This window comes from Pecten maximus, chromosome 18 (assembly GCF_902652985.1).
Source record: "Pecten maximus chromosome 18, xPecMax1.1, whole genome shotgun sequence".
Classification (NCBI taxonomy): domain Eukaryota; kingdom Metazoa; phylum Mollusca; class Bivalvia; order Pectinida; family Pectinidae; genus Pecten; species Pecten maximus.
In genome coordinates this window covers 28,566,823-28,593,532 of record NC_047032.1, presented here as the reverse complement: position 1 = coordinate 28,593,532, position 26,710 = coordinate 28,566,823, and the positions used below count along the sequence as shown (strand labels likewise).

Below are 26,710 nucleotides of genomic sequence, written 5' to 3'. Positions count from 1 at the left end.
CTTTCTGGCTCAAAACAACCGTTACCCTTGTTTTAACGTTATTCACTCAAAAACCATTTGTGATAAGACAACAAAAATCATCAAAATGTATTCAGTAATGATGAAACAATCGAGAAACCCACACCTTAAACACATCAACAACGAATTATGTAAACAAATAATCATCGAACATGAACTTGTGTTTCTTTTTTCCGCTAGTATATGATAATATATATTGAACTATTTTTAAAAATATACCATGTGCTGTAGCAGAACACGGTAAAACATCCAAAGGCACTGTTTCTATACACATATTGATGAAGTATCAGAAGTTTGTTTACCGTACATGTAATTCGCCGTGTATTACCTGAGGGCTTTATCATTTAAAACACTAAAAAATGTCTTCCGCGGGATATCAGATGAAGCGGGCCCTCTGACAAAATAGTTTCCTAAAAGTTTTAAAACTGCGGGCAATACGATACTTGTCAAATCCAAGTTAATGTTTTGGCTTCTCGCAGTTACATCTCTGACAATATGACCATCTCCTCTAACCGTTGTGTCGTATGGTTTAAACTTTGACAATGATATGAAGACCATTTCCTTCTTGCCTGTCGTATACCACAGTATTCGACTGACCTGGCCGTATCATAAGCAAATTGCTGGTGTTCAAGCCTATCCACTTCGAAATGACAACTACAGCTTAGATAAATATACATTTTCATTGAGCAAATCCTAAACTTACAACAAATATTAGCATGTTTCAATATGAATTGAGTTAGACACGGCAGAGCGAAAGAAAAATTCAACTGCATCATTTAATGTTTCGTTTTTCTCATCAGAGATCATATAGCTATTTCGTCCTAATAATCTTCAACGAAGTTAGTGGCATCAGACAGCTGTTTGTCTTTTCCAGACTCATCAGTGATGTTAGTGGCATCATATAGCTGTTTGTCCTTTCGAGACTCGTCAGTGATGTTAGTGGCATCATGCAGGCGTTTGTTCTACTGTGACTCGTCAGTGATGTTAGGGACATCATACAGCTGTTTAGTCCTTCTAGGACTCGTCAGTAATGTTAGTGGCATCATATAGCTGTTTGTCCTTTCGAGACTCGTCAGTGATGTTAGGGACATCATACAGCTGTTTCGTCCTTCTAGGACTCGTCAGTAATGTTAGTGGCATCATATAGCTGTTTGTCCTTTCGAGACTCGTCAGTGATGTTAGTGACATCATACAGTTGTTTGTCCTTCTAGGACTCGTCAGTAATGTTAGTGGCATCATACAGCTGTTTGTCCTTTCGAGACTCGTCAGTGATGTTAGTGACACCATACAGTTGTTTGTCCTTCTAGGACTCGTCAGTAATGTTAGTGGCATCATATAGCTGTTTGTCATTCTAGGACTCGTCAGTAATGTTAGTGGCATCATACAGCTGTTTGTCCTTTCGAGACTTGTCAGTGATGTTAGTGGCATCATACAGTTGTTTGTCCTTCTAGGACTCGTCAGTGATGTTAGTGACGTCATACAGCTGTTTCGTCCTTTTAGGACTAGTCAGTGATGTTAGTGGCATCATATAGCTGTTTGTCATTCTAGGACTCGTCAGTAATGTTAGTGGCATCATACAGCTGTTTGTCCTTTCGAGACTTGTCAGTGATGTTAGTGGCATCATACAGTTGTTTGTCCTTCTAGGACTCGTCAGTGATGTTAGTGACGTCATACAGCTGTTTCGTCCTTTTAGGACTAGTCAGTGATGTTAGTGGCATCATATAGCTGTTTGTCATTCTAGGACTCGTCAGTAATGTTAGTGGCATCATACAGCTGTTTGTCCTTTCGAGACTTGTCAGTGATGTTAGTGGCATCATACAGTTGTTTGTTCTTCTAGGACTCGTCAGTGATGTTAGTGACGTCATACAGCTGTTTCGTCCTTCTAGGACTCGTCAGTGATGTTAGTGGCATCATATAGCTGTTTGTCATTCTAGGACTCGTCAGTAATGTTAGTGGCATCATACAGCTGTTTGTCCTTTCGAGACTTGTCAGTGATGTTAGTGGCATCATACAGTTGTTTGTTCTTCTAGGACTCGTCAGTGATGTTAGTGACGTCATACAGCTGTTTCGTCCTTCTAGGACTCGTCAGTGATGTTAGTGACGTCATACAGCTGTTTCGTCCTTCTAGGACTCGTCAGTGATGTTAGTGGCATCATACAGCTGTTTGTCATTCTAGGACTCATCAGTGATGTTAGGGGCATCATACAGCTTTTTCGTCCTTCTAGGTCTCGTCAGTGATGTTAGGGGCATCATACCGCTGTTTGTCCCTCTAGGACTCGTCAGTGATGTTAGTGGCATCATACAGCTGTTTGTCCTTCTAGGACTCGTTAGTGATGTTAAGGATACATTTAATGTATCATACAGCTGTTTCGTCCTTCTAGAACTCATCATTGAAGTTATTGACATCGTACATCTGTTTCGTCCCTCTATGCCTCGTTATTGATGTTAGGGACATCATACAGCTGTTTTGTCCTTCTAGGACTCGTCAGTGATGTTATTGACATCGTACATCTGTATCGACATTCTAGTACTCGTTATTGATGTTAGGGACATCATACAGCTGTTTTGTCCTTCTAGGACTCGTCAGTAATGTTTGTGGCATCATACAGCTGTTTCGTCCTTCTAGGACTCGTCAGTGATGTTTTTGACATCGTACATCTGTATCGACCTTCTAGTACTCGTTATTGATGTTAGGGACACCATACAGTGGTGGTTTGTCCTTCAAGGATTCGTCAGTGACGCTAGAGAAATCAAACAGCTGTTCGTCCTTCTAGGAATCATCACTGATGTTAGGTACATCATGCATCTTTTACGTCATAGGATTCAGGGAATTTTGCTGCCAATTTAGGGATTCGGCGAAATAGCTGTATTATTAGTTATGTATTCATTATTTTATGATTTTGTTTGTTTGTAACAAACATTTTCATTGGCTTAAAAATTGACATTTTTTAGCAATAACGTAAACAAAGAAGTCACCTATTGTAACATCGCTTTTGATTGGTTGATAAAGTTGCGTAATAATTTCTAAGAGAAAGGTGTTCATTAATAGAAATGGATTTCCACAGTGATTACGTTGAGTAGATTATATTATAAGGTTTAGATTAAATATATTTTAATATTATGAAGCAATAACACAAAGTTCCGGTGTGCACTCTAGCCATGTACTGTTTTGAGGTCGGTTTAGAGTTCACTCCGTTATTTGTGGAATATTTCCATAATATGAAAAATGTACCAAGTTCATCTTTTAGTAATTGCTGTACTCTATCACTTGCTTCCTATTAATTAAGGTATTATGACTTGTACACCATTTGAACAAACACTATACTGTTACCTGTATTACAATTTCACACCGGATACATGTATTTCATGTCGCTTTATTTTGCCTTTCAATATGCGCGCCTCACCAAACAAATGACACGTTAACGCATCAGTGTATTTTGTGTTATCAGTCGATAATCGACCATTACCATCAACAGCGTATGTACTTTACCGTACAATGGGACGGACGCATGTTACTGCCGTGATTGTGTCTGCGTCATCGACACGAAGTGCTTCTAAATGATACATCTCTATCGAAAATTAACCGATGTCATTATAGATATGTGAGATAAATATATATACAAGTGACAGCTTGTATTTGATAATTACGCGGAAGTCCTTTTTCACTTTTTTTTCTCCTTTTAGTAAAATAATAAAACAAACGAACCAAACAAAGAAGTAACACATCAGTAAGAGTGTGCTTATAAACTACTAGTATTTAACACATATGTACGTGCTTATATTTGGAGTGGGACGACTGGTTGGCCCGTTGTCAGTATAATGTGACCGGGTGGGGTGTGCTGCTGGATGTCTTCGGCAGTATGCTTCAGTGAGATAGCACTTTAAATCGGCAAAAGTTCCGGCCTATCACAAGGAGACTTAACACAAACATACCGCAGCCTCCCAAAACACACATACGCACTCATCACACGCATACATGTCGCACGCACGGGAGGCCGTCCTTAAATGACCTTAGCTGTTAATAGGACGTTAAACAAAATAAACCAAACCAAAGTACGTGCTTTTCATATACAATGTACATGTTTGATCCCTTTTTCTCGTCCAAAGCTGGCCATTGGCGATTGTATGAATGGTGTGGACTGTAAGGATGCATGTAAACTATTTATACTTCGCATGTAAAAGTTTTAAGAATCATCTTGCTTCGAACCTTTTAATTCTAGGTTATACATAAAGGTTTGGTGAATGGTTTAATGAGATATAAATGTTGCTTTAAAGTTGAAACTGGTATCAAAAATATTTGGTTATTTAAAAGATATTGAGAACACTCATCCAAAATTATTGTGTCAATTTTGTATATTGGAAACTGCTTAAAGAATTATCACGCATGCCTGTTGTAACATGAATGAGTGCATCATGCCCATGTACAAGCCATAATAGATTATATGTACGTGATGTTTAGTATGGAACTCTTCTGATAAAAGAGTTACATAACGCATGAGTAAGATAGTGAACTAGCATTTGTTCCCTTGGAAACCAAAGCCGTGTAACGCGATCTGACACTATGCTGCCGTTATTATGGAGGTATAGTTTCAAATCAAGTCGTTTATTATGATGTTAGCCGGTGTGTGATTTCTGATGGATACGTATGGCATACCTAGCTCAGTAAATAATGAATACTAGTTATATAGCCTACATGCACTTCTGTAGCGGTCAATTCGCTAGCTGCATCACCAGGCGATATCGATCAGTATATACTGATTTGTCGGTTATCATTTGACCGACTCAGTCGTGTTTTCAACAGGACCAGTTTGATTTTTTAAAACACGATTCATATGACAAATTGTTTAGAACTGATCACTGGAAAGAGTCATCGATTTTCACCAAGCACTTGCTGCTGAATGTTTAAAAAATTGAGAGGCTATTCAATATTGTAGTGCGGACCGGGAAACATTTATTTATAATTCTCGCGAAGACGGTGTCAGCCGAGAGGGACATTCTGATCATCAGGTTCCCTCTGTATTGATTAGTGTCGAGATTTAATGTCTTTGAGGGAGATTATCGGACGGAACGAAATTGACACGTAAACGATACAGGATTGATCGATATTTTTTCAAAACAGAAATCTAGTGGGGAAAAGAGAAGAAGCTTCTGTTCTTGGTAGTGGGAGCACTTCATATCATTATGGTAAGTAGAGGTAATTGCATTTCAAAATTTAATATGACGTTTTTTTCAGATTTCCTTGATTATTACAAATGTTTTTTTTAACAAATACAATTTTGAGTGTTCGTATGAATTATACAATTACAAGTAATAGGCGTTGAATTGTACATGCGTCTAGAACAAAGTGTCGATTTGAATGAAAGCTTGGTGACAGAAAAATTAGGAGATGATGCTATTTATCTGTCATCAATATTGCCTTCATATCATATTTTTTTTGTTTTGTTATATATTTGTATCAGAACTATACAGGTTTTTTGTGTGAATCTATATTCCTGCGAGAGCTTTATATAATCATACTCGTAAAAGTTTATCTCAAAAAAGTATGTGTGTTATCTGTGGCGACGTGCAAAGCGTTATAAAGTTACCATGTCATCTTATTCTCATATAAATTTTTGTATAATGAAGTTATGCTCATGTGGATACCATGCAAATTAACAATGGAAAAGCTCCCTAGGGCGGTTAACCAGGAGAAGGGATACACTATACCCGAGTCGCTTCTAAAGTATCAACACTTCAGGTCCTTAATATCACTGATGACGAGTCCCAGAAGAACAAAACAGCTGTATGATGTCCCTAACATCAATGACAGGTCCTAGAATGACAAATCAGTTGCATGATGTCCATAACATCAGTGATAGGTCCAAGAAGAACTAAAAGCTATGTGATGTCCCTAACATCACTGACGACGACTCAAAGAATGACAAATCAGCTGTATGATGCAGTCTATTGTTTACTGTTTCTATGTTTGTTTATATTAAGTATGCCTTAATTTTGCATTGAAATATTGAATCATAAGAATAGCTTGATTTGACATACATCAGAATAATTTGATTTTAATATTTATAACAAATTATCTACCAATGCCTTCAAAAAATATTTTAAATGTCAGAGTTTTGAGACAGGAAATCATTGCAGACCCATAGTTTGTATTACTGTCCTTCTTGCTAGAACAAATTGAGATATTACAAAGTAGTTCATCTGATTACTAAAAAGATAAATAACATCTCCGTTCGACTTGTTTCGTTTTTTCAGAAAGGAATTGTTTGATAGCAGGCCATTATTAATTATATATTATCCACCTGTGCATTATCTGTTACTACATTACATGTCATAATTATTGACTCTTTTGCCATTGTTAATCGCTTAATGAAAGCTAAAAAAAAAACTGCATCATTTTAGCATAACAGAAGTTAAAATGGGCCACTACATAACCTTTTCTCCGTCTATTACATTATATCTTTACTTATTGTTTCAGAGCTTTACGCTCAGACCACAGGCTTCCGTACCTGGTTAGTATTTTAAACAATCTATTAGCCACTCTCTTACTCAACAAGTAGTAGAAGGGGATAAATGTGGGTTTTTTTCTATAAATACTAACCATATACAGACGCTGGTGTCACACCTACAGTGTACTACTCCAAACAATGCCCCTTTATCACATTTGTATTATTTTCAATAATCTACCTCTCTTAAATCTAGTAGCACATATAGAAACTAGTAAATTAATGAAATCTTCAGAGCAAACAAGCCAACAAGAAATCAAAATAAATGCGAGCGGAACTGTTTAAATGAAGCTTCCTTAGCAATAGGGATTTAAAGGATTATCAAGGAAAATGTGTAATAGTCGACATGGAGATCCATTGTAGAACATCAAATATGATATATGGTGAGAAGTCTGAACATTTGGTTTATGTTGGTGAAACTTCAGGGGTGATGAAGGAACAAACACATGGCCAGGAGAGTGGTATAATTCTATACAAGTACATTTTAATAACCATAGACTTACCGAAGACATCAAAAGGTATGGTACATGATCATGATCACCCAATTCAACAGGAAGAAGTGAAAAAAAAATCACGCTTGTTGGCCCGGATGGAAGCGCGCGAGGGGTCTTACTGTGGGAGGAAACCGGAGTACCCGGGGAAAACGCACGTGGTCGAGCAGGTGACCGCATACCGTTTCACGTCTGATCGGGGAATCGGACCCCTGCCGCCTAGGTGAAAGGCAAGCGTGTTACCACTGTGTCATCCGACCACCCCCCACATTCTCTACTTGAAGAAGAGAGCTGTGATCTCGGAACGTCGTGGGATAATTTAGATAAACTATTTCATGCATTTTTTAATCCATTAATTGACAGCATTTTGTCACTGAGGAAACTGATTTTCAGCAAAATTGGGTTTTTTTTTTTTTTTTTTTTTTATTACGATTGTAAGAAATATGGAACTACGTAATGCATGCGTTCACGTACTAACGCGAAACACGAAGAAGACACTACAAATCCGGCTTTTCATCCCAAGCGTGCTTGGTGACATAAATGAACTACACGTATGATACAAAACACGTGTTGCTAAGCTCTTAGATTAAGTCATGGCCTGTCTTGTTTAAGCTGTCGCGTAATTATCGGTTTTAATTCCAATGTAACTATAATTTTATGATATCAAATATAGACCAGCAGATCAAATTGCAATAAATATTTAATGTCAGTGTAAGAATTAATTTCTAGTGAGTAAAAAAATATTGTTTTGTCACCAGTCAAACCTTAGTGCCCATCCTCGTTTTCCATATACATGTATGTAAACACGATACAATTGTTATCTCACCAGTTCCGTGGACCCCGGATGTAACCATGATCTGTATATGATCCTCAGCTGATAATGTTTATCTAAGATAATAATCAGCAGCACGTGTAAACATACAAAACGATATCAATTTGCTTTGGATCACGTTTCTATTGTTTCCATAACGAAGGACGGTTTAATCTGAGAAAGGAGGGTGTTTATCATTGCTAAAGACTATATTGATCCACCGCAGCCACCAAAGGCCGACCAGATTGATATTAATGTTATTAAGAGACATGATGGTGTTATTCCTAGCTAGTCTGTCTCCCATGTTCTAGAATCAAACCATCAAAGTCTAACTTCACTTTGAAGAATGCGACATTACGTCTGTACTCTGGTTTGGTCATGCCACAGCTGCCTTTCATAAGGTTATAAGTCGCTGATATGTTCACCTATTTGTATACTTTCCTTTCCAGACTTTTTATTTTGGATCAAAGTGCTGAGATTAACGCCATACTCGGTATATGCCAACATTTTTATGTTTGGCATCATGAACCAGTGCTAGAAAGCACAAACAGCTGTGCAATGTTCGTTTTGCCCATACCTGATAATTCACCTTGTCCATAACTGATAATTTACCATGCCCATACCTCATAATTCACCTTGTCCATACCTGATAATTCACCTTGTCCAGACCTGAAAATTCACTTTGTCCATACCTTATAATTCACATTGTCCATAACTGATAATTCACATTGTCCATAACTGATAATTCACATTGTCCAGACCTGATAATTCACCTTGCCCATACCAGATAATTCACCTTGTCCATACCTGATAATTCCCCTTGTCCATAACTGATAACTCACCTTGTCCATACCTGATAATTCCCCTTGTCCATACCTGATAACTCACCTTGTCCATACCTGATAATTCACTTTTTTTCCATACCAGATAATTCACCTTGTCCATACCTGATAATTCACCTTGTCCATACCTGATAATTCACCTTGTCCATACCTGATGACTAACCTTGTCCATACTTTGTTTCTACCGATTGTTATATCGCCCTATACTGGTAACAGCGATTGTTGTGGTGTTCAAAGGCGCCTTCCAAATATCATCATTTTCGCATATGTCGACAGATGATAAAAAAAAGTTTGATTCTACGGATAGAGGTTAATGGAGATCAAGGATCTGTTTTATTATCCATGTCATGTTTACTTTCTGAATAATTCTCTTTATTACATTTTTACCAGTGAAATATCAAAAATTCTTCATTCTATAAAAGTGATATTTTTCACTAGTGAAAAATATCACTTTTGCTGATTTGACCAATCAAATTAATGATTAGAAAATACCAAAATAATTGACCAATCAGAAAGCCCGACATATATGTCAGCACCTGGACAGGAGGAACTACTCTAAACGTATGCAAACATTCGCTGTAGACCTAGTTAGCATACGGGGTAGGTTTTTCGTTGATAAAAAATGTAATAAACAGAATATCTAACAGTGTCTTCAGTAATACCAAATATATTTCACTCGTGTGGCTAATATTTTTATATTTTTCACTCGTGCTGCGCACTCGTGAAAAATATCAAAATATTAGCCCCACTCGTGAAATATATTTGGTATTACTGAAGACACTGTTAGATATCCTCTATTTCCTTGTGCGATATTTAGACGTGTTTAATGTTCGTTGATGAATACTATACACTGGATAACATGCATGTTAATACACTATAGTGTAGTATATAATTATCGCTACAATATTACTGTAAACATCACTGAGGTGCAATAACTAGCTCATGCTTACATCATACCGTCGAACGTTTTTCATTCATAAGAAAACTTTATTTGTCTGGCAGCCCAAACTTTGCAGGTAGGGCGTAAGAATTGTACCTGCTGCCCCCATTGCATGATCGTAAGATGGGGACTAAGATGGGGGTGCATGTCGCACGGACGGGAGGCCGTCCTTAAATGACTTTAGCTGTTAATAGAACGTTAAACAAAATCAACCAAACCAAACGGTGCTCTGTATACCGTTAATTTTATTTCATTTTTTAATGTCAAATAAAGTAAACTTAGAGATTATTCAGAGAAATTTCATAAAAATGTGTTAAACTTAATGAGATCGTGACAGAAACGTTTTGTTACATTTTATCTACGGGAAAAACAAAAACCTTCAACATTGAATACATTAATTAATCACTGACGAGACTAGTCCAAAAACAAGACCTGACGTCTTTCAGTATGAATTAAAGATAAGTAACAGTAGAATAAAATTTTGATTTACAAACTGTTTCGTCCTTTCTATGACTCGTCAATGACGATAAGGGTCTGAAGTGTTGATACATAGGAGGCTTCAGGAAAGACTCCACAGCATCTTAAAAAAACTAACACAATATTTTGACTCGTTGAAATATTATAAGTGCATCACGAACTTTAACTTTGCAATTTCTTGAAGATTTCTTTATTTCGGTAACAATGAGTAAACGAAAGGACTTGTATTCTTAGATATTCAAAGAATACATAAACAACTTTTTAGGATGCATTAATAAAATTACACTCAAAGAATGATCCCTTCAAAAAACTGTTATTCTGTGAAATTTGCTCACAATTTAACAAAATATCTAAATATAGATAGCATTGCATGGTTAGGATTTATTGATTATCATTAACCGTATCGACAGTTCAACGGCTAAAAATGCATAAGGATGAGAGGTTATCAGAAAAAAAAATCTTACAGTATATAATATTATCATCATATTGCGGAATTTTAAAATGTCTGGAAACTGACCTTATGGATGGCTGTGCCTATGAAAATAATGGCAAAAACTGAACGGAGGGGTGCGATAGACTCGTTGTTTTAAAGAAAACTTTCTATAAATATTTTCTCATGAACATCGGGCACATATGTGTATATTATTATTATTATCATCATCTTTATTTCCTCCACAAAGAAGAGCATGATAATACAAATACAATCAATGTAACGTAGATAATACGTGAATATTTACATAGTGATATCAAGCAAAAAAGTGCATGCGAGTTCACAATATATGGAGAATACATGGTCAGTGTCTTAAAATATAAGCTGTATTTTGGCGAGGGTTAAGAAAGACAAAAGTGGCGAGCCTTGGCGAGCCACTTTTGTCTTTCTGTCCCGAGCCAAAAATTAAGACACTGACCATGTATTCTATTTATCTTGAAACAGACATAAAAATGATCATTTTGAAGTGAAACGGTGTCAAAAATGACAGAAATATGTTCGCCTTTTAAACGTAGTTTCACTTTGAAGTAGGTCAGTCGAACTGACGCACGTGCTAAGATTCCAAAATACAGCTGTGTTCCGTCACTGCCGTATACAGCAAAAATATATACGGTGGGTGTATTCCGACAATGCGGTGGCAGTTGCAGGATAAAATTTTATATACATATAGTTAATTATCATAGATATAAGTTGAGTAGTATATATGTCTAATATTCCATGTACATAAAAAAAAACCGGCCCCGGGTGAAAATCTTATAATCGCTGATTTAATAAGTGATATTGTGATTTTCCACCTGGGAGAGAAGATGTGGATATAACTAAAACGATTGATTTTTATTATTCGACAAATATCTATTACTTAAATAGATGTCCCCGTTTTGGGGGATATTACTCACGGTGAAGACATAACCTAAAAATACTTTTCATTGTTTTGTTTTCACCGTTTTGATCTCAATAAAGGAGATACATTTTCGACTGTTTTCCGCCAACTCATATTTATCGTACAGGTAATAACTATCTACCTATCTACCTGGCTCAGTTTAAACAAACGATATTTTTGTGTGGTACTATCGTAGATCCTGTGTGTTTATATGTACTTTTTACCTGTGTGAAATCATTTTAGATGGCTTGGTGTTCGTAATTATTTGACATATTTTTCAGAATTTTGGACGAAGGCGGAATGACGATCAACCAACCCAACAAACAAGCTCACAGAAGGTAAACACCGGTTGTTTCTAAATGTAGATACATCGTGTGATCCATTGTCATCCATTGTTTAGTAGTAGCGCATTTTTGATGATATCATTAAATACTATTTGTCAATATTTAGAACGTAAAGATAATGTTTTACCCACGTATTATACACTGAAACCTAAAGATATTTATTATAACGTTCATGTTTTTCACAAATTAAATTAACACAATATATCAAACATCATTCTTTGGTTAAAGACCTTTTATTAAGTGTTTCACGACACAATATATGATTTTAATGAGACTGAATAAAATAGCTTTATTGATGTGACGTGTTGATTATTCTAGGAGCCACAATCGCCTGCAACACGGAAAATGAGAGAAGGTATGTGATGTGTCTCTATCTCAGGCAAGCTCGCCACTTACCCTACTCCGACTCTCTCTTACCCTACTCCGACTCTCTCGTACCATGCTTCCGATACTCTCACATAACCTCTCCCTCCACATCCAATCGGAACACCTCACCTCCGTCTATTTTCTGAAAATGACGAGGAGTTCCGACTGCCTCCACATCCTGTCTATCTATCGCCCTCGTACTCCTATTCTTTCACAATCTAACACTCTCTCCGACTTTGGCTTCCTCTCACAATGTCACACTTTCTCTCTCCGACTTTGGCTTCCTCTCACAATGCAGGTAAACCATCGCTTCCATCTTGGTGAAATCAGACACCATATGGTTACCGACGTCATCATCCGATTCCTAGCTGTCTCTTCCAGTCATTACGTTATTAGAGACGTATAATAAACAATATCTTTCTGTGCCTTATAACAAAGTAATGTATACCTATTACTGATTGTCTATGGAATATGTCGTATCTTTGCCGTTACTTTTTATATGGCCTTCTCATGCCAGTCGCCAAATCAACCAAAATACAACAAAAACCCAAAGATGTATTTACGGAATTAAGTACAATGTCACAATTGCAACCAGTCAATCGCTCTCTGGATCTTTAATAAATTATATGAGTTCAAGGTCCAAAGTTTTATCTAATGAAAAGAAGCAATTTAAATGTTGATTACAAAAGTCAACAGTTAATACTACTTTCGATGGGTTTTTTTTTTTTAATTTGTTTCTTCATTTATGAAATAAAGAAAGAAAGAAACTTATTACAGAATTTTTTTTTCATTTATGGCCATTTTGGTGAAAACGAAGATATGATGAAGTGCATAATCTTACAACTGTATATCTTAAACTGTACAAGGAGAAACGCTTTTTGTTTTTAGCCCGATTAAGTTGCTTTCTATCATGTATAACTTTTCAGTTTCGTCGCATCACATTACTCAATGGATCAAAGACTACAACCCCTAGTTTCTCAGAATGTTACACACTTTCTCTTCGTTCTATCTTCCTCAAAATCTCAATATTCCTTCATCACACCCACACACACTCTCTCACACTCACACGTCTGCTTACATGCCAACATTTTGTCTTTTGTACAACATCACATATTTCTTACTGTGCCATGCCCTCTAAAACCTTCACGTCCATATAACAGGATTCTATTACCTGTTATTGTGTATTCCTATAAACACACCTAACGCTCGATCATTCTTCCGTGTCCCTTCCACAAACCCTTCACCCATCACTCGGTGTACGACACACTTTACTATTGTGTCGTTCGTACCTGAAGCCCTGCACGATAGTAATTTGAACTATTATATCATAATGTAACACAAAGAGCACGGTCAATGTTCGCTTACGGGCTCATTGTCATCAATCTGGAGTCATACAACTTATCACGTCTATCTCCGTCCAATCTATTACTAAATAGGTTATCAGTATCAAGCAATGTCTGAGTCATCGTCAAAATGTTGCCTTTAAACAAATTTTAGAATAATGTTGGGGGTTTTTATGGTAAAATTGGACTTTATTAAATTGTGCCAAAACGAATTGCCGTAGTTGAAACTGATCCGGATCTCCATCTTGTTTTCTAGTTTAACTTCTGTTTGGGAACAGAAAAGAAAAAAAATCGAAAAACACACGGGTTTCTATGCTTTTTGCCAATCATGAAGTTCTGAAAAAAAAACATGTACATAAAATGTATTTTGAGCAAAATTGAACAAAATTAGATTAAAGTTAATGTTAGTAATTTCCATGACAATTAAAATTTTAACCTTATAAAGCGACGTTACCATGACTCCTTTAGTGTCGTTGGCTCTGCCTATCATCTTACAGCACGATTCTGGAATACCCTATCATAGTCATCATACAAGTGTTGTGTTGCTAATCTAGACAAGGTTGTTTTCCATTGTATTGGCGGTACACCATATATAAAAGACGAAAACTCTTATGGTCAATGCCATTTGGTTCATTAAGTCAGAATGCATTGGAAAGTTCACCTTAGGCAAGCTTCGAATAACGTAGTTTAACTGGCAAACATAATCATAATAAAATCCTCATTAACACCTGGTGACGGACACTTTGGTTCTGACTGCCACCTCACCTGGACAGTATAATTAGTATTACTCGGATATGTAGGTCAAGTGTCACATTAATGACCGGAAGAAGTCCACACTTTGTCACATGATGGCTTTTTTATGTTAGGAAAGGTTAATATGCAATCATTGTTAACATATTATCTGCTTATTACCTCGTACCGTACGTTCTGTAAGTCTCCCATCGATATACTGTCACTTTCAATAATAAATCGTAATTACCTCGGAGCACCTTTTCCTTTTATCTACTGTGACTACCTTGGGTTACCACGCCTCTTAATGTAGAGTGATTACCTCGGGTCACCTCGCCCCTATATGTACTGGTGATAGTCACGGTATATAAAGGGGAGATATGACTAGAGGTGGTGACGGTACATACAGGGGAGATGTGATAGTCACGGTATATACAGGGGAGATGTGATAGTCACGGTATATACAGGGGTGATGTGACTAGAGGTGGTGACGGTATATACAGGGGAGATGTGATAGTCACGGTATATACAGGGGAGATGTGACTAGAGGTGGTGACGGTATATACAGGGGAGATGTGATAGTCACGGTATATACAGGGGAGATGTGACTAGAGGTGGTGACGGTATATACAGGGGAGATGTGACTAGAGGTAGTCATGGTATATACAGGGGAGATGTGATAGTCACGGTATATACAGGGGAGATGTGATAGTCACGGTATATACAGGGGAGATGTGATAGTCACGGTATATACAGGGGAGATGTGATAGTCACGGTATATACAGGGGAGATGTGATAGTCACGGTATATACAGGGGAGATGTGATAATCACGGTATATACAGGGGAAATGTGACTAGAGGTAGTCACGGTATATACAGGGGAGAGTGACTAGAGGTGGTGACGGTACATACAGGGGAGATGTGATAGTCACGGTATATACAGGGGAGATGTGATAGTCACGGTATATACAGGGGAGATGTGACTAGAGGTTGTGACGGTACATACAGGGGAGATGTGACTAGAGGTAGTCACGGTATATACAAGGGAGATGTGACTAGGGGTTGTCACGGTATATACAGGGGAGATGTGACTATAGGTGGTGACGGTATATACAGGGGAGATGTGACTAGAGGTGGTGACGGTATATACAGGGGAGATGTGACTAGAGGTGGTGACGGTATATACAGGGGAGATGTGACTTGAGGTGGTGACGGTATATACAGGGGAGATATGACTAGATGTGGTAACGGTATATACAGGGGAGATGTGATAGTCACGGTATATACAGGGGAGAGGTGACTAGAGGTGGTGACGGTACATACACGGGAAAGGTGAGTAGAGGTGGTAACGGTACACACAGGGGAGATGTGACTAGAGGTAGTAACGGTACATACAGGGGAGAGGTGACTATCACATCTCCCCTGTTTATACCGTGACTATCACATCTCCCCTGTATAAACCGTGACTATCACATCTCCCCTGTATATACCGTCACTACCTCTAGTCACATCTCCCCTGTATATACCGTGACTATCACATCTCCCCTGTATATACCGTGACTATCACATCTCCCCTGTATATACCGTCACCACCTCTAGTCACATCTCCCCTGTATATACCGTCACCACCTCTAGTCACATCTCCCCTGTATGTACCATGACTATCACATCTCCCCTGTATATACCGTGACTATCACATCTCCCTTGTATATACCGTTACCACCTCTACTCACCATTCCCCTGTATGTACCGTCACCACCTCTAGTCACCTGTCCCGTGTATATACCGTCACCACCTCTAGTCACATCTCCCTTGTATATACCGTGACTATCACATCTCCCCCTGTATATACCGTCACGACCTCTAGTCACATCTCCCCTGTATATACCGTTACCACCTCTACTCACCATTCCCCTGTATGTACCGTGACTACCTCAAGTCACATCTCCCCTGTATATACCGTGACTATCACATCTCCCCCTGTATATACCGTCACCACCTCTAGTCACATCTGCCCTGTATATACCGTCACCACCTATAGTCACATCTCCCCTGTTTATACCGTCACCACCTCTAGTCACATCTCCCCTGTATAAACCGTGACTATCACATCTCCCCTGTATATACCGTCACCACCTATAGTCACATCTCCCCTGTATATACCGTCACCACCTCTAGTCACATCTCCCCTGTATGTACCGTGACTATCACACCTCCCCTGTATATACCGTGACTATCACATCTCCCCTGTATGTACCGTCACCACCTCTAGTCACATCTCCCCTGTATATACCGTCACCACCTCTAGTCACATCTCCCCTGTATATACCGTCACCACCTCTAGTCACACCTCCCCTGTATATACCGTCACCACCTCTAGTCACATCTCCCCTGTATATACCGTCACCACCTCTAGTCACACCTCCCCTGTATATACCGTCATCACCTCTAGTCACATCTCCCCTGTATATACCGTCACCACCTCTAGTCACATCTCCCCTGTATATACCGTCACCACCTCTAGTCACATCTCCCCTGTAGATACCGTGACTACCTCTAGTCACATCTCCCCTGTATATACCGTCACCACCTCTACTCACCATTCCCCTGTATATACCGTGACTATCACATCTCCCCTGTATATACCGTCACCACCTATAGTCACATCTCCCCTGTATATACCGTCACCACCTTTAGTCACATCTCCCCTGTATATACCGTGACTACCTCTAGTCACATCTCCCCTGTATATACCGTCACCACCTCTACTCACATCTGCCCTGTATATACCGTCACCACCTATAGTCACATCTGCCCTGTATATACCGTGACTATCACATCTGCCCTGTATATACCGTGACTACCTCTACTCACATCTGCCCTGTATATACCGTGACTACCTCTAGTCACATCTGCCCTGTATATACCGTGGCTATCACATCTCCCCTGTATGTACCGTCACCACCTCTAGTCACATCTCCCCTGTATATACCGTCACCACCTCTACTCACATCTCCCCTGTATATACCGTCACCACCTCTAGTCACATTTCCCCTGTATATACCGTTACTACCTCTAGTCACCTTTCCCGTATATGTACCGTCACCACCTCTAGTCGCATCTCCTCTGTATCTCCCCTGTATATACCGTTACCACCTCTAGTCACATCTCCCCTGTATCTCCCCTGTATATACCGTTACCACCTCTTTTCACCATTTCCCCTGTATATACCGACACCACCTCTAGTCACATCTCCCCTGTATATACCGTCACCACCTCTAGTCACATCTCCCCTGTATATACCGTGACTATCACATCTCCCCTGTATATACCGTGACTATCACATCTCCCCTGTATATACCGTCACCACCTCTAGTCACATCTCCCCTGTATGTACCGTGACTATCACATCTCCCCTGTATATACCGTCACCTCCTCTAGTCACATCTCCCCTGTATATACCGTGACTATCACATCTCCCCTGTATATACCGTGACTATCACATCTCCCCTGTATATACCGTCACCTCCTCTAGTCACATCTCCCCTGTATGTACCGTGACTATCACATCTCCCCCTGTATATACCGTCACCTCCTCTAGTCATATCTCCCCTGTATATACCGTCACCACCTCTAGTCACATCTCCCCTGTATATACCGTGACTACCTCTAGTCACATCTCCCCTGTATATACCGTCACCACCTCAAGTCACACCTTTACAGGGGAGATGTGATAGTCACGGTATATACAGGGGAGATGTGACTAGAGGTGGTGACGGTATATACAGGGGAGATGTGATAGTCACGGTATATACAGGGGAGATGTGACTAGAGGTGGTGACGGTATATACAGAGGAGATGTGACTAGAGGTAGTCACGGTATATACAGGGGAGAGGTGACTATCACATCTCCCCTGTATGTACCGTTACTACCTCTAGTCACATCTCCCCTGTATATACCGTGACTATCACATCTCCCCTGTATATACCGTGACTATCACATCTCCCCTGTATATACCGTGACTATCACATCTCCCCTGTATATACCGTGACTATCACATCTCCCCTGTATATACCGTGACTATCACATCTCCCCTGTATGTACCGTCACCACCTCTAGTAACATCTCCCCTGTATATACCGTGACTATCACATCTCCCCTGTATATACCGTGACTATCACATCTCCCCTGTATATACCGTGACTATCACATCTCCCCTGTATATACCGTCACCACCTCTAGTCACATCTCCCCTGTATATACCGTGACTATCACATCTCCCCTGTATATAACGTCACCACCTCTAGTCACATCTCCCCTGTATATACCGTGACTATCACATCTCCCCTGTATATAACGTCACCACCTCTAGTCACATCTCCCCTGTATATACCGTGACCACCTCTAGTCACATCTCCCCTGTATATACCGTCACCACCTCTACTCACCATTCCCCTGTATATACCGTCACCACCTCTAGTCACATCTCCCCTGTATATACCGTGACTATCACAGGTCCCTTTACTATTTCAGGTCACTAACCACGCTCTATATTATTTATTTTTCTAGTTACAATATATCAATTATTTGTAAGCACGAGGGCTCATTGTCCATGAAAGATGTAGTAAAAGCAAAGTAAAATTAATAAGCTTAATTGATCTCTATAGAGTAATGATAAAGTTAATGATACAATTACCAACATTATAATACCTCTGTAATGAGTGTATGAAACGTCTCCTTGTCACCTTTAAGCCTTCTTTGTGTAGGGAGTAAGTTCGATATACCAAAACTCGCACATGCGAGATATATGCGTGAAGCGCATATATCTGTTGTGAGATGCGGGATATTCTTGTTTGTCTCAGGGGGCCGCGGTGGCCGAGTGGTTAAGGTGTACCGACACTTTAACACTAGCCCTCCACCACTGGGTTGCGAGTTCGAAACCTACGTGGGGCAGTTGCCAGGTACTGACCGTAGGCCGGTGGTTTTTCTCCGGGTACTCCGGCTTTCCTCCACCTCCAAGCCTGGCACGTCCTTAAATGACCCTGGCTGTTAATAGGACGTTAAACAAAAACAAACCAAAATCTTGTTTGTCTCCTTGTGTTAGCGCGAAACGGATGCCACTTTTAGAGTGCTTCCTCAAGGAAGCATACTGGCTGTACACCTCCATTCGGTTACATGATACTTACAACAGGTGAACCAGTTATACCACTCCCAAACACTATGCGGGAGCATCAACTTTCATTTTCATAGACTGGTATGTCACAATCTGATGACAGAAGCAAAAATCTTCCTCACAGCGACGAAAATCTCAACTTAAGGCCAAAAGTGAGACAATGTCAATTAAGACATTGGGAAGAAGAAAGTTGAGAAAAGATAAGGCCCGAACTTAAGTTGCTAACAACAATCTGGAAAGTCAAATTTCGTGAAAAGTGTGTTCCATTTATGTATCTTTCTTTTAAACATTTTGATATGTAGTAATGTACTAGTAGTTTGGAGTCAGGAGTATATAGTCGTGCATCAGGAATAAACTTCTTTTATCTGATATCATACCTACACTACAATCTGGCAGAAATCGTCCGTCCGTCGTCCATGCAGAGCCACGTTATCCCAACTATTGTAACGTGCACCTGGTCCGTCCCAAGTGTCTTCTGGGATACGCTGTGCCTTAAGCGCACTTGACTAGTCCAATCTCAATCGGTATGGAATCAGTAATATTTACAAATGATTAATCTATATATGACATACAAGAACAAATGAAACGGTCGTGCTGCTTGCCACGGACCTCTAAAACTACCATACAAATATAACTATAGCAGGCACTGACGCTCGCAAACGCCTAATGCATGTGCACAGCGCACCGGCTACCCCGCGCACCAACACTGCCAGGTCAAGCACGTGCTCCCGGCACTGGTACGTCGCAATGGCTATCTAGCGCACCAGTTTATACAGCGCAGCAGCCACACTGACCTCCCTGCTGCCTTACGACCACTGGTCACTTATTCAGCGACCACTACCTGTACAGTCTTTCCCCAGAGACGTATTCAGTCTCTGCAGTATTACCTGTAGTCTGTAGTCTGTTCCAGTCGCAAACAAACCAGCTTCTGTCAGAGTTTCTCCTCCAGAATTGATTGATTGATGAGGCTTAACGTCCTTGTTCCGGTTATAACCGAGCCTAGGACACTCTCCTTGATTGATTGATTGATGGGGCTTAACGTCCTTGTTCCGGTTATAACCGAGCCTAGGACACGGACACTCTCCTGAAATAAACCCGCTCTTATATACAGCCGGCCTAAACCATTTCTCGGTAAATCAGGTTATCCCATTCCTCGTGACGTCACCTGTATTCTGGTCTTACGAGCGCTTTCATCCTATACCTACTAGCATGCACAAACAATCGAACGCCACATGACAATGATTAGACGTGGTTTATTTATAGATCATACATAACATACACATATAAACACGAAACATGGTTAACTCTACTATACGTGTTCATTACACTACCCTCCCCTGAAGATTAATGCGACCTCGCATTTGCAACACTCGTCACTTGCCTGAGTGACGGCAGAAATAAAATGTAATTAATTAACGATGTAGCGGATGTGTAACAACTAAACTAGTAACAAGTAAAATGTCTTCTAAAAGTATGCTGCCTAAGTAGAATCAAATGGTCCTATGGTTAGTCTTCACCATATCATTCCCACCATTCCTCTTCTGAAATTTCGTGTAGAGTTACAGGACCCTCCACCGTTGTCTTGGCCCTTTTTCTGAAATGGCGATGCTTGGAACTCTCCACGTCTGACTGCGTCGCAACATCCATCATTCTCTTTTTCCTGTTATGTGTTGTAACCATGATGGAAGGTGAGGAAATACTGCCTTCCACAGCCTGTACGCTTGAAGTTTGGACTCCGATTCCGTTTACCGTCGGTCTCGGCAGGAACCCAGAACTGTTGGCTGTTGTGGAACTGACGGGTACCACTACAGATGCGGTCGCTGGAGTATCTGGACATGTAGGAACGTTGACATCATGAGCAGTGGCGCCTACCTCACTGACACTAGCCAGCAGGGTCCCAAGTACACTGCTCGTCATCGGAGGGCGTCCAAGAGCAATGACAGGAGGAATGATCTTCTTAACTGTAGAAGGAGCCGGAATGGCTTGTGGCTTAGTGGACTTTCGGATGGTCCGTCCTAGCTGCACGCTCGCTGGAGCCGGCGGCACAGATACATCTGCGGCCACCGCACCTCCGCCCAAAACTAAACCCAGCTCACCTGGATCCTGCCTCTCCCATTCACTCTCACTGCTGAGCGCCGCTGATGTCGTGTCAAATCTGCCTTCTTAGCTGTGGCGTAGTTACAGGTGCCAAAATTGCAGACATATGCCTCCTTCTCCATGCGCTGCCTGCCGCAACGAACTAGGTGGCTCGACCAGTTTTTCTCGTCCAAGAATTTAGCACCACAGAGAGGACATCTGAATGGATACGTCACAGGGGTGGTCTTGGTGTTCACCATCCTGAAACATACAAATGAAACCAAACTAAACAACTGTTTCCCTGACAGTGAATGTACAATTATTGATATAGTCTTTCATCCAGCGTGGTGGTCGTCGGCGTCGCCGACTTTTGGCAGTGAGAGGTTCAGTGTCTGACTCAACGCTACTTCTATCATCTACCTCAGACCAACCCATTTCTAATTCTACTAGTGGATCAGCTCGTAGCAAAGGGGTTTCTTGATCTATTTCATCTGCACCCTCTGGAGCAGACTGATCTTGGCCACCGCTCTGTTCCCCCCTCAGATACTGATCGTATTTCTTTCGAATGCGGTCTACATGAATCACTTGCGGCTTTCCCCTGGGTCCGCAATTGACTTTGTAGTTCAAATCCGAGCATTTTGCCTAACACCTGGAAAGGCCCCCGCCAGAAACTTGTAAGTTTGGATGATAGGCCCTGCTTCTTCTGAGGAAAGAAGACATATACCAACTCGCCAACTCCAAAGTTCTGCCAGCTAAGTTTCTGGTCATGGTACTGCTTCTGTCTGAGCATAGCACCAGCTATTTGCTCTCTGACAAAAGAATGTGCCTCCTCCATTCTTTCTTGCAGCTCCCAAACCCATCTATGCTGAGGGATAGCTTTTGCAAATCTCGGCATTTCGTATATCAAGTCTAGTGGTGTTGCAACCTCCCGACCTAGCATGAGCCTATTGGGCGTATATCCAGTGGTTTCGTGTTGAGACGAACGGTAGGCCATCATTACGTAAGGTAGGTAGGTGTCCCAGTCGGAATGGTGCTCGTTGACGTAAGCGCTGAGCATTGTCGCTTATGTTTTATTGAAGCGCTCGACCATTCCATCTGACTGAGGGTGGTAGGGCGTAGTTCTGGTCTTGTTAATGTGCAAAAGCTGACACATTTCCTTGAAAAGTTTGCCCTCAAACTGCTTCCCTTGGTCGGAATGTATGTACCGCGGCATCCCGAACCGTGCAACAACCTCCTCCACAATGATGGTCGCCACAGTTTGGGCTTTTATGTTAGGCATGGCAAAACTCTCTGTCCATTTTGTGTAGTAGTCATTGACTACGAGGATATAGCGATTGCCAGAGTCTGTTTCGGGCAGTTCCCCAAGTATATCCGTCGCGATTCTTTCCATGGGTATTCCAGAGTGGACAAGTCCCATTGGTGCGCGCTTGGTCTTCGAAGGACTTTTTCGTTTGGTGCATTGCTCACATCCTGCGACGTAATTTCTGGTATCAGCTTGTAATCCAGGCCAATGATAGCGCTGCCTAATTTTCGCAATGGTTTTTCGTATGCCAAGATGTCCAGAGGTCTTTGAGTCATGACACTGATGCAAGACTCGTCTTCTCTCTAATCTCGGCACAATACCTTGTAGCCAGGCCTTCTTTGTTTTCATGTCGTCCCACCGTCGGCAAAGTAATCCAGCCTCTATAACAAGTCTGTCCCATTGCGACCAAAGTGACTTGATTGTGAAACCCTCACCTCTGATTTCCTTATATGATGGTCGCCTCTTTTCCTCTAGCCATTTCTTCACTGTTTGGAGATCGCTATCGGCATCCTGACAATATCGCAATGACAGTGTACTGTCATTATCGTCATCTACTCCTGTAGCCGGTGCATCGTCCTCACAACCTTTAGTTACCTTGTGTATTACGTTCGTTGCCTTTTCCCAGTCAGGATCGTATCCACATTTTTTACACGGTACTCTACTCAGAGCATCTGCGTTCTGGTGCTTAGCGCCGGGCCTGTGTTCTATATCCATATCATATGACCCCAGGATCTCCAACCACCTCGCTAACTGGCCTTCCGGGTTTTTAAAGTTGAGCAACCACCGCAGTGACCTATGGTCAGTTCTGACTCGGAACTTCCTGCCGTACAGGTAGTGCCGAAAGAGCTTTACGAAAGCCACAATCGAAAGTAATTCCTTCCTGGTCACACAATACTGGCGTTCCGCCTTGGTCAAGGTGCGACTGGCGTATGCTATCACTCTCTCTTGACCTTCAATATCCTGGCAGAGAACGGCACCTATCACCCCGTTGCTCGCGTCTGTGTCCAGAATAAAGGGTCTTGTGAAGTCGGGATGAGCAAGAATAGGAGCACTGACAAGCCGCTGCTTTAAGTTGTTAAAAGCGTCATTGCATTCTTTTGTCCAAATAAATGCTCTTCCCTTCTCTGTCAATGTGTGTAAACACTTTGCAATTGCTGATAACTGGTGAATGTACCAGAGTCCAAGAAAAGATCTCAGCTCCGTAACATTTGATGGTACGTGCCATTCGCTAACAGCCTTCACCTTTTCTGGGTCAGTAGCAATTCCTTCCTCCGACACAACATGACCCAGAAAACAACAGGCGAACAGGCGACATTTCTTTGGTTTTAGTTTCAAACCAGCTCCTTTGAGCCTGTTAAAAACAGTTCTTAGATTGGACAGCATGTCCTCGAACGTCCGCCCCACAACAATAACGTCATCGAGATACACAAGGCATATCTGCCATTGCACTCCTTCAAGGACTGTTTCCATCAGTCTCTGGAACGTTGCTGGCGCCGAACACAAACCAAATGGCATCAAACGAAACTGATATAATCCTTTTCTCGTTGCAAAGGCAGTTTTTGGTCTATCACCTTGCTCTACTTCCACCTGCCAGTACCCCGAGCATAAGTCCAAAGTAGAGAACCAGGAATTGCCAGCCAGTTGATCAAGCGAATCATCGATCCGTGGCAGAGGATATGCGTCCTTTATCGTCACACTGTTTAATCGCCGGTAGTCGACACAGAAGCGGGTTGTCCCGTCTTTCTTCTTAACTAGTACGATTCCTGAGGACCAAGGGCTACATGAAGGTTCTATGACCTTTTTGTCTAGCATGTCCTCTACCAGCTTATCTACTTCTTCACGCATGTGCACTGGAACGCGTCGAGCAGGTTGTTTAATCGGCCTTGCCTCTCCTGTATCTATACTGTGCTGGACAATATCGGTACGGCCCAAATCGCTGTTGGAGACTGCGAACAAATCTGTATACTCCTCTAGCAATTGCTCAACATCTCTTGCTTGTTCCTTTGATAGATTCCGAACAGACTCGTAAACGTTGCAGCTCTGTACTTATCTCTAGTTGTCCCCCAGTACTGTGGCGAGGTTTTGTCTCGATGACCCGATTCACCTGAGCCAGCTCACCAATCATGGTCCCTCCATACACAATCTGTGCCTCGTCAGAGAGATTCATAAGCCTTACCGGTACTATGTCTTTTGACTGCCACCAGCCCCTTGTCGGATCTAAGGAATCGTTCGGTCGGCTCTACGACACCCAGACCCTTCGGCCTCATGCCATCCGCTTCTAGTACTTTACCGGGGCAAATGAATTCTGATCTTGGAGGAATGCTCACGGTTTCCAGTGCAGTAATCTTGAAACACCCAAATGGTCCCTGAAACACGAGTGGGGTTTCTTTTGCGCGGACGCTCAGTATTTCTTTACTGACATCCACCACACCATCGTGGGCCTTCAGAAAATCCAAGCCAAGAATACCATCTATGCTGATTTCCGCCACTATCATGTCTAATTTAAATATCTGGTCATCCAACGTAAACATGAAGTTTCCTTTGCCAGACAGCACAAGGTAACTGTCCCCTGCTGCTGCAACCTTGTACTTTATACTTGACAATTCTGGTCTTCTGTCGTTAGCCAAACGGTCGTACAGCTTCGTTGAAAGGAGGGAGAGGGACGCACCGGTATCTACGAGGAAGGTCGCCTCGGTCCCTAGAATTGATGCTTTAACGTACATGCCCGCTTCATCGGCAACGGAACTTACTCCTATAGCAGGCTTGGAGCCTTTCCGTCTGTTGGCGCCTCTGACCTCTCTTTTCCTTCAAGGTTTCCATATCCTTTCCTTAAGCATCTAGCTTTTCTTGCATGGCCTTTATAGCCTTCACCATTTCGTCACTGGCACATTCTTTGGCCTCCTGTTGATTATCCGTCGCACTTGCTACTCTCAAGTGTCCGTGCCCTTCCTTACGCCGCTGCTCAGCCTTATTGAAGGCCTCCAGTTCTACAGCAAGGCGTATGGCATCATTCAACGAGGCTGGTCGCGACTGTTTGATCCGAATGCGCACCTCAGAGTCAAACAGTGCATCGATAAACTGTTCCATGGCCAAGGTATCTTGCAATTCCCTTGGAGCAGTAGGGTAAGCCAAACTCGCGAGTCTTCTTATTGCCTGACCCATCTCTGGAAGTGATTCTGATGCCTTCTGGCGCCTTTCCCTCAGCTGTACCCTGTACAGGTCAGTTTGGCTTGTCGGCGCGAATCTCTCAGCTAAGGAAGCAACCAGTGTTGTATAATGTTGCTTTGCATCATCTGGTAAATCTCCAAGAAGTCCTTGTGCTTGTCCGCGTAAACAAACAGCAAGGTGCATGCCCTTTTCTTCAATGCTCCATTTGTTGATCCGCGCACAGGTATCAAAATGTGATTTGAAATCCTTCCAAGAGCCCGTGCCGTCATATGTGGGTGATTTAACACGTACTGTGTGTCTTTCAGTGTTACCGGTATCTCTAGGCATTATTCCACTGCCCAGTTCTTGGATCGGAGGTGGTGAAGGAAGATGTCTCCTTCTGTTCCTTCTCTGTGTGATATGCGCCATACCACCGCCCCCTGCAGGGGGATACTCTGGTTCGTTCATGCCCAGAAGGCCTTGCTCCGTATCCACAAATTGCACCTTGGGCCGCGCCTCTTCGCCGGGCGGTACCTGCCCCGTTGTACCTGTAAGCAGTTGGTAATCTCCATCTATCCCATGATGGGTCAATGGCGAGGCTATGTCAGGAACCCTCGCAGCCGCCTGCTGTGATTGCCCTGATGGTGGCGCACTGGCAACACCGGAATCTCTAGCCTCACTTCGCCTTTGAGATACCTTGGGCGTTGAATGCCGGATTTGTTCAAGGATCTCATCGCGCTCTTGTTTCAAAACCGAGAGCTGGGTCTCAATAGCGC

The 26,710-nt window shown here is 41.6% G+C and overlaps 1 protein-coding gene across 1 annotated transcript in view; it reads left to right on the top strand.

The window, feature by feature from the left end:
- The first annotated feature begins 4,555 nt into the window (after positions 1–4,555).
- The window catches only part of LOC117317047 (neo-calmodulin-like), a 30,746-nt gene continuing 8,591 nt past the window's right edge, over positions 4,556–26,710 (top strand). The window contains exons 1-3 of the mRNA XM_033871832.1: positions 4,556–5,202; positions 11,734–11,790; positions 12,115–12,151. Coding sequence (XP_033727723.1) covers positions 5,200–5,202; positions 11,734–11,790; positions 12,115–12,151 — 97 coding nt within the window. The 5' untranslated portion in view covers positions 4,556–5,199. The remainder of the gene's footprint in view (positions 5,203–11,733; positions 11,791–12,114; positions 12,152–26,710) is intronic.